The sequence below is a fragment of the Argopecten irradians genome, chromosome 13, assembly GCF_041381155.1.
Source record: "Argopecten irradians isolate NY chromosome 13, Ai_NY, whole genome shotgun sequence".
Lineage (NCBI taxonomy): Eukaryota > Metazoa > Mollusca > Bivalvia > Pectinida > Pectinidae > Argopecten > Argopecten irradians.
The window spans coordinates 35,006,112-35,019,208 of NC_091146.1; the positions used below are offsets into that span (position 1 = coordinate 35,006,112).

Consider the following 13,097-nt stretch of genomic DNA (forward strand, 5'->3'; position numbering starts at 1 on the left):
TGTAAAGTTGAATATTTATGTGGGCAAAGTTTTTCACGATTTTAACAAAATAGAAAATATTTTTTAAAAAAATAAAATATTAGAGGTTTAAAATATTTACAATCTGGCGTCAAGGCTATATACGACTCAACCATTTCGCAATGTTTTTTTGTCTTTGATAAGATCACTATTTTTTACATCTTAGTTTGATTGAATCTTACATACTTACCGTATTCAAACCAATAAGCGCCTAGGGCACTTAAAAAATTGAAGCAACTCAGGGTCGCTTAGTAGAAACAAATTTGGATTTGCCTTTCATAAAATTATTCTACAATGTAAGCCATAAATCAATTTGCAAAAGAAATCAGTAAAAAAACTAAGTTTTCATATTGTCAGTGTGCATAAGTTAATTCAAAGTAAGTGAAAACTGAAGCCTAAAAAAGGGGGAGGCGCACTGATAGGGACAGGAGCGCTAATTGGGTCGAATATGGTACTTACAAAACAATATATTATTTTTAATTTGTTAAGTATTGTTTGAAGTAAAATTTTAAATAATCTATTATTGTTGTAGTGATGTGGTCGGTCTGGAGCGTCCCGACCTTGAGGAACAGAGGAATCAGCTGATTATGAAGATCAACGCCGATAAGAACCAGTTGAAGGCTATTGAAGACAGAATTCTGAAGCTGCTGTTTGAATCAGAGGGCAATATTCTCGATAACGAGGAACTAATTAACACTCTTAATGAGTCCAAGGTAAGAAGTCACAGTCATGATTGAATACAAACTAGTTCTAATTAATCTAATTATTATTATTAAGCTGTGATTTGTCAGAGAGATAACAGAAAGGTTTATGACAATTTAAGGTTAGTCAACTTTATCAGATACAAAAAAACTATAGATATTCAATTTTGAACTTTGACCTTATAAGGCCAAAAAAATAAATATGTCTGTTTAGGGTTACATGGACAAAAAAATGGGTCAGTAGGTGGGGAGCATTGTTTTTTTAGTGTCTTTCACTCTAAAATAATGGCTGGAACCAGAGTCAGAGATTGCAATCCCGACTTTTAATTATTATTTTTTGTAAAAAAGTGGGGCAAAAATCAGGGTCGGTCAGGTAACCCTAAATAGACAAATCATTTTCTTTGGCCTAATAGATATTAAATTTTGAACTTTGACCTTTTTAGGTGACCTCAGGTGTGATCAAGCAGAGACTTGCGGAGGCTGAGGTGACTGAGGAAAAGATAAACACGGCTCGTGAGAAGTACATTCCAGTCGCAGCGCGCGGCTCCGTCATGTACTTTGTGGTGGCCGATATGGGAGAGGTGGACCCCATGTACCAGTTCTCACTGAAGTATTTCAAACAGGTATGACACAATGATGAAATATTCAAAAAGAATCTGAAAGCAAAAAAGCATTGTATAAACTTTAAAATCCTAACAGCTTATATGCTGTAACTATATATTTCACTTTTGTGAAACGGAATTCCATTGTAATTTATTATGAGGTTTACTATGAATGAAATCCAATGTTGTAAACGTATTATCCAATAAAATCTGCTGTTATATTTCAGCTCTTCAACACCACAATTCAAACTAGTGAGAAAAACCCAGACCTACAAAAGCGGTTAAGGATTTGTCTCGACGAAACGACGAGTGCCATCTACAAAAATGTGGCTAGGTAAGGTGGCTGTTACAATCAGTTGTGTCATTCCCTAATGTGATGTCATGTGACAATTACAATAAAGAATATACCCCCTTAACAATTATTTATTTGCCAGAAGGCTATTATATGACTCATCACTACCCCCCTACCAATTTTTATCAGCCAGAAAGCTGTTGCAACACATAACATGACCCTTCCACAATTGTTATTCTTCAAACTGGCATAGGACAAGTTAAATAAATCCTCTACCCAACTTTTAACTGCCAGAAGGCTGTTACAACAACTGAATAACTCCCTCCTCCCAATTTTAACTACCAAAAGGCTGTTACAACATATGAATTACTCCTTCTCAAATTTTAACTGAGAAGGCGCCGTTACAACAACTGAATAACTCCCTCTTTTCAACTTTTAACTACAAGAGGGCTGTTACAATAACTGAATAACTCCCTACTTACAACTTTTAAATGCCAGTGAGCTGTTACAACAACTGAATTCCTAAAAATAACTCCCTACTTACAACTTTTAAATGCCAGTGAGCTGTTACAACAACTGAATGACTCCCTCCTCCCAACTTTTAACTGCCAGAGGGCTGTTACAACAACTGAAAAACTCCCTCTTCACAACTTTTAACTGCCAGAACTTCTGGGAAGGCTGTTTAAACAATTTAATAACCCCTTCCAATTAGTTGTTAAATGCCAGAAAGCTGTTGATGATGTTTATGATGACTATGGTGATGGTGATGATGATGATGATGATGATGATGATGATGATGTACCCCTTCCATTTTGTATTTTGACAGGGCACTTTTTGAGAAGGACAAACTGGTTTTCTCCTTTATGCTGTGTGTTGAGATCATGAAACAGGAAAATCATATTGCTTTGCCAGAGTGGAACTTCTTCCTGCGTGGTGCCACTGGCATGGACCGCCAGCGAGCCCCGAAACCCGAGGTGGATTTTATAAAGAAATTGACATGGAATCAGGCTTGCGATATCAGCGATACCATACCAATATTTAGAGGTGTACACACAGATCTGTTGAAAACACCAGTGTGGGTCAAACTCGGTGAAACTGAGGTACGATTAACGCAGAAAATGGTTATTTTTACTGATTTAAACGGAGATGTTTTGTACTTTTGTCTTGTTTTGTTGGACAGGAATAAAACATGTGTTAGACAGGGACATCCCTTATCGCAGCAGTTGTTTAATTTTTTTATACATCTTTCTTAATAGCTTATAGTGTGTTTCCATACTTTTTCTTTCATTACATAATTAATTTTCATTATCACAATTTTTTTTGGTGTAAAATTTTGGCTGAAAATAAATTTTATCTTCTTTTTGACATTCATCATAGATTGAAACGATACAAAGTTTGAAGTAAAATTAATCTTAATTTTGTGTTTTGTGATAGATTCATGCCAATCCAGACGAATACGAAACCTACGAACCTCTCCCGCCGGAGCCCGAGCCGCTGAAGGAGGGACAGGAACAGGAGATTGAGGTCGATGACGGAAAGATCAAAGGTCACTGGAATCTGCGATTAACGAGCTTCCAGAAACTCATGTTCATCAAAGTGTTCCAGGAAGAAAAGGTAAATATGATTGAGATGATATGGCGATGATGATGATGGTGGTGATGATGAATGATGATGATGATGATGATGGTGGTGATGATAATGATGATGATGATGATGATGATGATGATGATTATGGTGATGATGATGATGATAATGGTGATGATGATGATTATGTTGAATGATGCTGCTTCTGCTGCTGCTGCTGCTGATGATGATGATGATGATGATGTTTAAGAAAAGAGTTAGATAATACTGTTCCATACAAATTAATATACTGTTAAGAGAAAGACATTTTTTTTTTTGATTTTTTTTTTCTTTCAATGAAAAATTATCTGTTACTGACATACTATCAAATCATAACTTAACAATTGTGTATTTTGCTTACAGACAATCTTTGCTGTGACTGACTTTGTGCGTGAGAATCTTGGACAACAGTTCGTGGAGAGTCCTCCAGTTAGTCTACAGACGCTATACGATGACATGAATAAGATCACACCTCTTGTGTTCGTATTGAGCACAGGCTCTGACCCTATGGGAGCCTTCCTGAGGTTCGCCCGTGACAAAGGTTACTCAGACAAGTAAGTATATTATCTAAGGTAGTGTCCTAGTTTTTAATACATTCTTTCTCTTCAGTTGCGAAAAGAAAATGACATCTCTCATGTTCGTTTTGAACACCGGCCATAGTATAATATAAAATAATCAGAAAATCCGGAATAAACTGAAAATTTTAGCATAGACCAATAGATAAAACACTTTGAATCTATTGACCGATCGTCAGGTGTAATATAGCCACATCTCATGCTCGCAAACACACATGTTTCTATTCAATGTCGGAGCAAACATCGTAGCATACACAATACAAAATGCAAAGCCACATGCAGTTTGATTGACAGTTGGCGATCTGTCGAATAGGATCTTAAATTTATTTAAGCTTGGGTAAACAAAGTTCTCAACTGTATGTAAGGGCTTCTCAGCATACCAACAAAAGTGATTCCAAACAATATGTACTGTAGTTTTGCGGTCCATGGCTAAGGAATAGTTTATACAATACATTTCATGTGTTTATCTTCACAAGATCAGCATTTTGTGTCCTGTCCCCAAACCTAATGTTAATACAGTCAAACCACCAAAGAAACAACATGAAAGGTCTTTCTAGCCAGGTGATCTTTATACACAGGTCAAATTTTGTTGAAATTGTCGCCATTTGTGACCTCACGAAAGACATCTTTTAAAAATGATGGTCCCTATACAGAGGTTACAGGACGGTCCCCCTGTTAGCGCTTCATGTTGAATTTGCCTCTGTTCAGTTGGTATTTATATTGGCTATGAATACCAACTAAAAGACATCCAATGCTTGTATTTACATTTGGTTACAATTTTATGATGAAATCCCAAGGGATTTGGCATCTTTAATGAAATAATCATTCATTATTGTCATGGATGGAACAGCCATTTGAACAGCAGCTTTTCTGGGATCGCTGGCACGACAATTATGACGTCACAATGATAATGACGTGATAATATGTGCTTGAATTTCATTGTCTATATGACTGCCAACTGCGCTTGGTAAAGTTATATAGTGGGACTGCAGTGAAAATGTAAATATATGGTAGTGACTAATATTTAACTTGTTCTCAATACATTTTGGCAAAGATTAAATGGTTTTGTTTCCCCGTAGGATTCAGTCCATTTCACTCGGACAAGGTCAAGGTCCAGTAGCTGAAAAACTCATCACCAGCGCGGTAAAGACTGGCGACTGGGTCATCTTACAGGTAACTATAGAAACAGCACTTTTTACAAAAGTGTATAGACATTTAAAAAAAAAAAATCTTCTAGAAATTAGCATGGCTGAAAAATATGCAGCATCAATGAAAAAAATTTTCCCATGCAGTCCTGCATGATTTAGCTTGCTTATATAACATGTTCTGTTGTCTCCCGGATTCAGATTTTAATTTTCTACTTTAAAAGAGTTCAATAAATTATACTATGAATAAAGAAAATAAAATTTGTTTGCAGCTAACAATAAACAACAACAGATATAGAATTTCAAACCAGAGACATTTATTGCATCATTCATTTTAGTTAGTAGAAAATGGAGTTCAGATAGATATTTTCAATATTTTGTGCTTGTAGAAAAACTTCAATAGGTTTTTCATGACAGTTAATACCATATTAATTTGATATGTAGTTCATTACATTGCAATCAAAAATTTTAGAATTTAATTTCATTTATGATGTCTTTTTATTATGACAGAACTGTCACTTAGCGGCATCTTGGATGTTGTCGATGGAGAACGTCGTCAAACAGATGGGCGAAGCCCCGCAGGACATCCACGAAGATTTCCGTCTTTTCCTCAGCTCGATGCCTTCCAAGGCATTCCCAGTTAGTGTCCTTCAAAACAGTGTCAAGGTCACAAACGAACCACCCAAGGGCCTGCGTGCAAATATGAGACGTGCATTCGGCGAAATGACACCCACCTTCTTTGAAGAAAATGGTATGACAAATTCCGGCTTTATTTAATTTTTAATTCGTATTTGGATTCAACAACAGTATATCTCTTGAATACAAAAACTCCTTATTAACTCACTAGAAATCTATGAATGTATCAAAAAATCCCTTTTATGTGGTTATTCAACTTATGATGGACCTCACTAGAAGTCTTTAATTGTATAAATGATAATTTTATTTAAAAAATCCTTTTATTTTGATATTCAACTTATGATTTACCTTATTATAGGTCTATAAATGTAAATTTTATGAAAATCTCATCATGTGGTTATTAATTCTTCACAGACCTCATTAAAAGTCTATAATTGTATAGATGACAAAATCTGTGTTTCATTGGATACAATATTGTATGTTATATCCTTCCTTACACAGTACTTGGAGCGAAGTGGAAGCGAATGATTTTTGGACTCTGTTTCTTCCACGCCATTATCCTGGAGAGGAAGAAGTTCGGTCCCCTCGGCTGGAACATTAGGGTAAGTCCCGAGGCTATTTATAGAACTACTAGATTACTATAAACCAATTTTCTTTCATGGCTGCTAAATTTCAGAATTTCCATTTCAAAACAATTTTGTGAAGATTAAATTGAATGGGATTTCCTATCAGTGTAAAAGATGAAGATGTTAATTTGTGGAAAAAAACTTTTGTGAATTTACTTGGATTGCAAATTTCATGAAATTAAATCGCACGCGAAAGAAAGTATTTTTACAGTAACAGGAGATATTGACTGATAAATCATTTGGTTACTATAAATGTGGATTTATTTGTGGTGTGGAAATTTTTTCGCAAATTTGCAAGGAAATTCACTGTTTATAAATGTTTGATTAATTGCAAAATTTACGAAGCTTTATTTACATGTACTAAAAGAAAAAACGGACAAATGTACTGAAATAACTTTTGAAATAGTTTTAAACTTTTAAGGCTTATATTATTCTATTGAAACTATAATACTATAATATCTTAAATTTGATGAGGAAACAATGAATTCTTCTTAAAATATTCATTAAAATGCTTGCGTTAAATTTCAATAATTTGGAAATATTTAATTGTACAATTAAATGCAAATTTTTTATTCCTTCATTTACTGTCAGTATAAATTGTGATACTTTGAAATATCGCTTTCATCTTTGCATAATACAGTTACCTCCCTTACAAGTTACATGTAGGTATTCATTGTGATGTCATTATTTTGTGAGCTAAATTCACATTATTTTCTCTGATAAGTATAATGTTACGCTCGCAAAGACATGATGTCACAATCAATACCTACCCGCAAGGGCAGATAACTCTGTAATATGAAAATACAGAACATGTATGATATAATTAAGAAAGTTTCTTTTTTTTATTACAGTATGAGTTCAGCGATAGTGATCGTGAATGTGCCCTACTCAATCTACAGATGTTCTGTAAAGACGGAACCATTCCTTGGGACGCTCTCATCTACATATCAAGGGAGGTAAGTCAAGGAAATATAAACCAGAAATAGCTTAAACTGTATAATCAGTTTTTATGGAATTTTTTCTTTAGATGCTTTATCCGCTCAAATGATTAGTTATTTTTTGTTGCATCACCTCATCATTTTATTTTTTATTTATTTCATTTTTTTGTTTGGAAAGTCAAGTTATAATTATGGTTTTATAGATAGTGTGATCTTGTCATCTTAATAACGTACCAACATAGGAATTGTGGGAGGAGAGGGGGGGGGTCATTTTATGTTATCTATGTCCATTACATTTCAATCCATTCTTTCAAGCTCTCACACTCTGTTAAGGTTTAATACCAGAGGCAAGGATCCATCTCCATCAGTTTGAAAAGTTTTCTTAATTTGCTGACACTGTGCTCTTTAGTAAAACGGAATGAGGTTTAAAAGCTTTTTGTGGGAGCTGCATTGACTGAGTTGTTAACCCTTTCACCACTGTAGGCCATAATGGACTCCTCCACTTCAATGCATAGTAGAGTCTACTAAGTTACAAAAGGATGAAAGAGTTAAAGTGTTTAAAATGGTATCACTAATCCTACACCTCTGGGTTTGGTGTTTGATACTGGCTGATGTGTAGGGCAGTAATTTTTCTCCAGATACTCCGGCTTTCTCCTAAACCCTATCCTAGAATATCATATCAAGTCAAATCAGTAAGAAGATTTTGTACTACTACATATGATGTCCAATTATTAAATAACGATGCCTGAGAGTAATTGCAATATGCTAATTAAGTGTGCTATCTTTGTTGTAGATTACCTATGGTGGACGTGTCACAGATGTACACGATAAACGATGTCTCGGCACGATACTTAAAACTTTCTTCTACCCAGAGACACTCGACCCAAATTACAAGTACTCGCCTTCAGGTAAGTTTATCACGTTGTCATAGTTACCCGTAATTAAAGTTTGCATGTTTCCACCCAAAATATAAAAATTGATAAGTTTGGCTAGTATAATATCTGCCCATGACATGTAAAATTGTGTGGTTGACAAATATAGACTCCGCCCACGACATGTAAAATTGTGTGATTGACAAACAATGTCAAATATAAACTCCTCCCATGACATGTAAAATTGTGTGATTGACAAATATAAACTCCGCCCACAACATGTAAAATTGTGTGATTGACAAATATAAACTCCGCCCACGACATGTAAAATTGTGTGATTGACAAATATAATCTCCGCCTATGACATGTAAAATTGTGTGGTTGACAAATATAGACTCCGCCCACGACATGTAAAATTGTGTGATTGACAAACAATGTCAAATATAAACTCCTCCCATGACATGTAAAATTGTGTGATTGACAAATATAAACTCCGCCCACAACATGTAAAATTGTGTGATTGACAAATATAAACTCCGCCCACGACATGTAAAATTGTGTGATTGACAAATATAATCTCCGCCTACGACATGTAAAATTGTGTGATTGACAAATATAATCTCCGCCCACGACATGTATACAAAATTGTATTATTGACAAATATAAATGTTGGCCCTGACATTAACTCTGCCCGAGTTTGCAGTATAGGGTGGTCAGGTAGTTGTTAAGCCACTCACTTTTCACCTAGCCAGCCAGGGTTCGCTCAAATCATAGCAGCGCGATGTGAAAAAGTTCAGGATCACCCACCCAATCACATGGGTTTTTGCAAGGCAATTAGTTTCCTCCTATTATTCGACCCTTAGCTTGCACACTCACATCCAGGCCATTGAAATTGATTTGTATAATTGACCAGTATAACCTCCACCCTAGATATGTAAATTTGTATGATTGCAATATAGAGTGGTCGGATGGTGCCCGATCATGTGACTCTCCTCTCGATACTCCAGTTTTCTCTGACTCAAATTACGCCCTTGATATTTAAGTTTGTATGATTTACAGGTATTTACTTTTTTAAGTTTGTATGTATACATGCCTTGATTACATATATGCTATGCCCTTGATATTTAAGTTTGTATGATTTACAGGTATATGCTATGCCCTGATATTTAAGTTTGTATGATTTACAGGTATATGCTATGCCCTGATATTTAAGTTTGTATGATTTACAGGTATATGCTATGCCCTTGATATTTAAGTTTGTATGATTTACAGGTATATGCTATGCCCCTGATATTTAAGTTTGTATGATTCACAGGTATATGCTATGCCCCTGATATCTAAGTTTGTATGATTTACAGGTATTTACTATACCCCTGATATTTAAGTTTGTATGATTTACAGGTATATGCTATGCCCCTGATATCTAAGTTTGTATGATTTACAGGTATATCCTATGCCGCTGATATGGAGGAGCTGCAAAACTACAGGGATTACATAGAGTCCTTACCACAAATTGAGGAACCAGAAATATTTGGCATGCACGAAAACGCCAACATTGCGTTCCAGGTAATTAAATGTTTTGTTTACTTTGTATCCATTTGTAATTTGGTAAAGTGAAGAGCAGGATCATGTGCACTTACTTCAAAAGACTCAGATATACCCCTGAAAACACATGTAGACTCTTCTCAATCAAGGACTAGACCAGTTCATAATGAAATTGCAGGGATGATTGAGTTAATAAATGATTTTTCAATTGGTCAAAAAATGAAAAAGGAAAACAATTTTCACACTTCATTAATTTGCCCGCTCAGCCATGTCATACACACTATTGTGTTGTCAGCCATGTCATACACACTATTGTGTTGTCACATAATGTGATAAAAAGAATCTTACACTTGTGGCTATCTAATATGAACTTTGTTTTACTCTTCAACAGAACCAAGAAACGATGGCCTTGGTTACAACTATACTTGATTTACAACCTCGTATGTCTTCTGGAGGAACGGGAAAATCTAACGACGATATTGTGTATGAACTCGCTGAGAGTATTCTCGAGAAAGTTACAGACAAATTGGATATTGACGAGGCTAATCAGGAAATGTTTGCGCTGGACGCCAAGGGTCGTCTTAACTCACTGACCACTGTCCTTACTCAGGAGGTTGACCGCTTCAACAACCTCCTCAAGGTCATCAAGGTAAGTAACTTTTACCAAGGGAGATAATTTCAATTACTTTTTATATAATCAAAGTAAATAACTTTTACCAAAGGAGATAATCTTGTAAGTGTCATCAACCTCATCAACGATCATCAATAGCTTTTGGCTACGGGGATAACTTGGGATAAAACTGACCTTTATTTAGGATTTTCAAGAAGGATGTTTGATTTAGTTGTTTTGGTGATACACCTTAGTAATTCTGCAGATATATATAACTATTCAGACAAAAAATACTTCAGAGAAGAGAAAGAAGCTAATAAATTAATTATAATGATTTTCAATTTACAGCAGTTTTGAATGTTTGTGTTTCAGAATTATTTGCTGACACTACAGAAAGCCATTAAGGGCATGGTGGTGATGAGCGAGGCCCTAGAAGGGGTTTACAATGCCTTCCTCAACAAACAAGTGCCAACAATGTGGGCTAACGCAGCCTACCCCTCCCTGAAGCCCCTCGCCTCCTGGGTGGAGGATCTCACCTACCGCACGGCCTTCATAGACAACTGGATCAGACATGGGCTACCAAAGTCCTTCTGGATGTCTGGATTCTTCTTCCCTCAAGGTTGGAATCAGGCAATATGTATAGCAGTGTAATTTGCAATTGAAATATTAGTTAGAGATTTGATTGTCACTCTTTTCACAGACTTTCCTCATATTGAACAATATTTAGGAGAAACAAATCGTGTCAGATGTGATATGAAACATCATGAAATGATCTTTTAAACAGTAAGGGGGGAAAAGGGTTTCCTTGCAATAGTCAAACAAATTCCTTCCTTTGCTGACAGGATTAATTAGCATTCATTTTGTTGTAAGTTTTAAAGAAATTCCTTAAAGTTTAAGTCATTTTATTTTAGTCTGTAATGTTTTAGCGCCAAATTATCTACTATAAAAAGATATCACTTGCCTTAACAACTTTAAATACAGAACTCAAGAAATAAAATTATGCAGATTAAAATTTTTTACCTGTACAATAATTATTGAATTTGCCATTTTTGGTTTGCAGGTTTCCTGACTGGGTCACTACAGAATTACGCCCGTAAATATAACCTTCCTATTGATCACTTGTCATTCCACTTCCATCCAATGAAATTATTCCGTGACCAGAAGGAGGTCACGAAACAAATGGCTGAACTAAAATTTGGAGAGGAGATAGAACTCGATAAAGAGGTAACATTACTTATTATTTTCATCTTCTATAATGTTTCATTGGTAAACACGTTGAAAAGATAAAATCTGCATTTGTCATTACATTGTTTAATTCTTCGAGTTTGGTTACAGATCCAACTCCCGGAGGACGGTGTACTTGTACATGGAATGTTCATGGATGGATGTCGCTGGGACACCGAAGACATGGTGGTCGTTGATTCTGTCCCTGGTATAATGAACGACGTCCTCCCCGTCATACACATGGAGCCTAAGATGGACTTTACTCCAGATCCCGAAGATTATCGAGCTCCCCTCTACAAAACGTCAGCTCGTGCAGGTGTTCTTTCCACCACAGGTAAGTCAAGGTCATAACATAAAATGTAGGTCACAGCATTGCATGTAGGTCAAGGTCATAAGATCAAATATAAGTCAAAATTATAGAATCACCAATTTCAGTAAATATTTCATAACTCATATGTTAGAATTATTGATATTTATTGTGAGTTATCATTTCTGATGTGACATTTTCTGATAAATATTTCTGACGTCTATTTCAGGTCATTCGACTAACTTCGTTGTGATGACACATCTCCCGTCCAAGTTCTCCAACGACTACTGGATAGCTAAGGGCGCCGCCCTGTTGTGCCAACTTAATGAGTAACAGCGGACATAACCATTCTATGGAGAACTGGCTCATCAAAAATATCATATTGTGAAAAAAAAACATTTTGACATTTCTGAACCTGGGAAATATAATGTGCTATTTGTGGTAAATGGTGTACAATCCATGTCATAAAGATTCATGGAGTAAAAAAAATTTTTGTGTTAAGACTTAATTGATAGAATTGTAGTATTTAATGTGATAAATTTGTCCAGAAAATTCTGTACAGTTTTGTGTTTGTACATAATACAACTATTATTTCATTTGTATATAAAATTACAACTTTGTCACTTATTGAAAGCAGTTAGATTGTATTTCTCTGCATGGATTATTAAAGAATTTTCAGAAAAATTTAAAAAGAAAATTTTTTTTACCAACATTGAATTTTGAACTGACATTTATTTGTTAAAACATGGCAGGAATAATGTTTTTGTTGAAACAAACAAATAACACTTAAATGGATCTATGGGTAGAACTTGTGCCTGTTTTTTTTTTTTTTTTTCTATTATTTTCTTATTATCAAATCTGCTGTTATTTTCAAAAGGTGCCTTCATTTGAATCATTTGTTACTTCAAATCATCAGTTTATTGTGATAATTCTACTTATTTATTTTGCCTTATATTGGTTTCTCAGCGATTGATGTTTTGTTTACATTGGAGATATATATTTATTTGTGGATTCCGTCCAGCCATCTGTGATAATCGATACCAGGGAATCAGCCTTCGTCTATTATTCGTATTTATGCTTTGATGTCCATTACATGGTATTATGTAAGTTATAATTAAGATAATATATGCTGCATCAGTGTACAAAATCATCAAGTGTTATTATATCTTAAGTGATAAACTAATAAGTATACAAAGCTTTATTTTTAGTGTCCAGTATTTGTTAGATATATAAATAATATTAAAACTTGATTCAATTTACAAAAGTGGTGATAGCATTAGATGCATTGAATATACAAAATGTAAGTGAAAGTCAAATGGAGATCATGTGACATATGATGAGATCACATGTCTGTTGTGTGACATGATGATATCACATGTCTGT

At 34.9% G+C, this 13,097-nt stretch overlaps 1 protein-coding gene across 1 annotated transcript in view; it reads left to right on the plus strand.

The window, feature by feature from the left end:
- LOC138305503 (dynein axonemal heavy chain 6-like) overlaps window positions 1-12,548 on the plus strand; it is a 64,779-nt gene extending 52,231 nt beyond the window's left edge. Inside the window, 17 exon segments of the mRNA XM_069245757.1 lie at window positions 551-731; window positions 1,163-1,342; window positions 1,549-1,655; window positions 2,440-2,713; window positions 3,048-3,227; window positions 3,600-3,790; window positions 4,891-4,984; window positions 5,467-5,707; window positions 6,094-6,194; window positions 7,070-7,174; window positions 7,950-8,064; window positions 9,473-9,594; window positions 9,965-10,222; window positions 10,556-10,802; window positions 11,244-11,407; window positions 11,519-11,741; window positions 11,944-12,548. Coding sequence (XP_069101858.1) covers window positions 551-731; window positions 1,163-1,342; window positions 1,549-1,655; window positions 2,440-2,713; window positions 3,048-3,227; window positions 3,600-3,790; window positions 4,891-4,984; window positions 5,467-5,707; window positions 6,094-6,194; window positions 7,070-7,174; window positions 7,950-8,064; window positions 9,473-9,594; window positions 9,965-10,222; window positions 10,556-10,802; window positions 11,244-11,407; window positions 11,519-11,741; window positions 11,944-12,047 — 2,887 coding nt within the window. The 3' untranslated portion in view covers window positions 12,048-12,548.
- The last annotated feature ends 549 nt before the right edge of the window (window positions 12,549-13,097 follow it).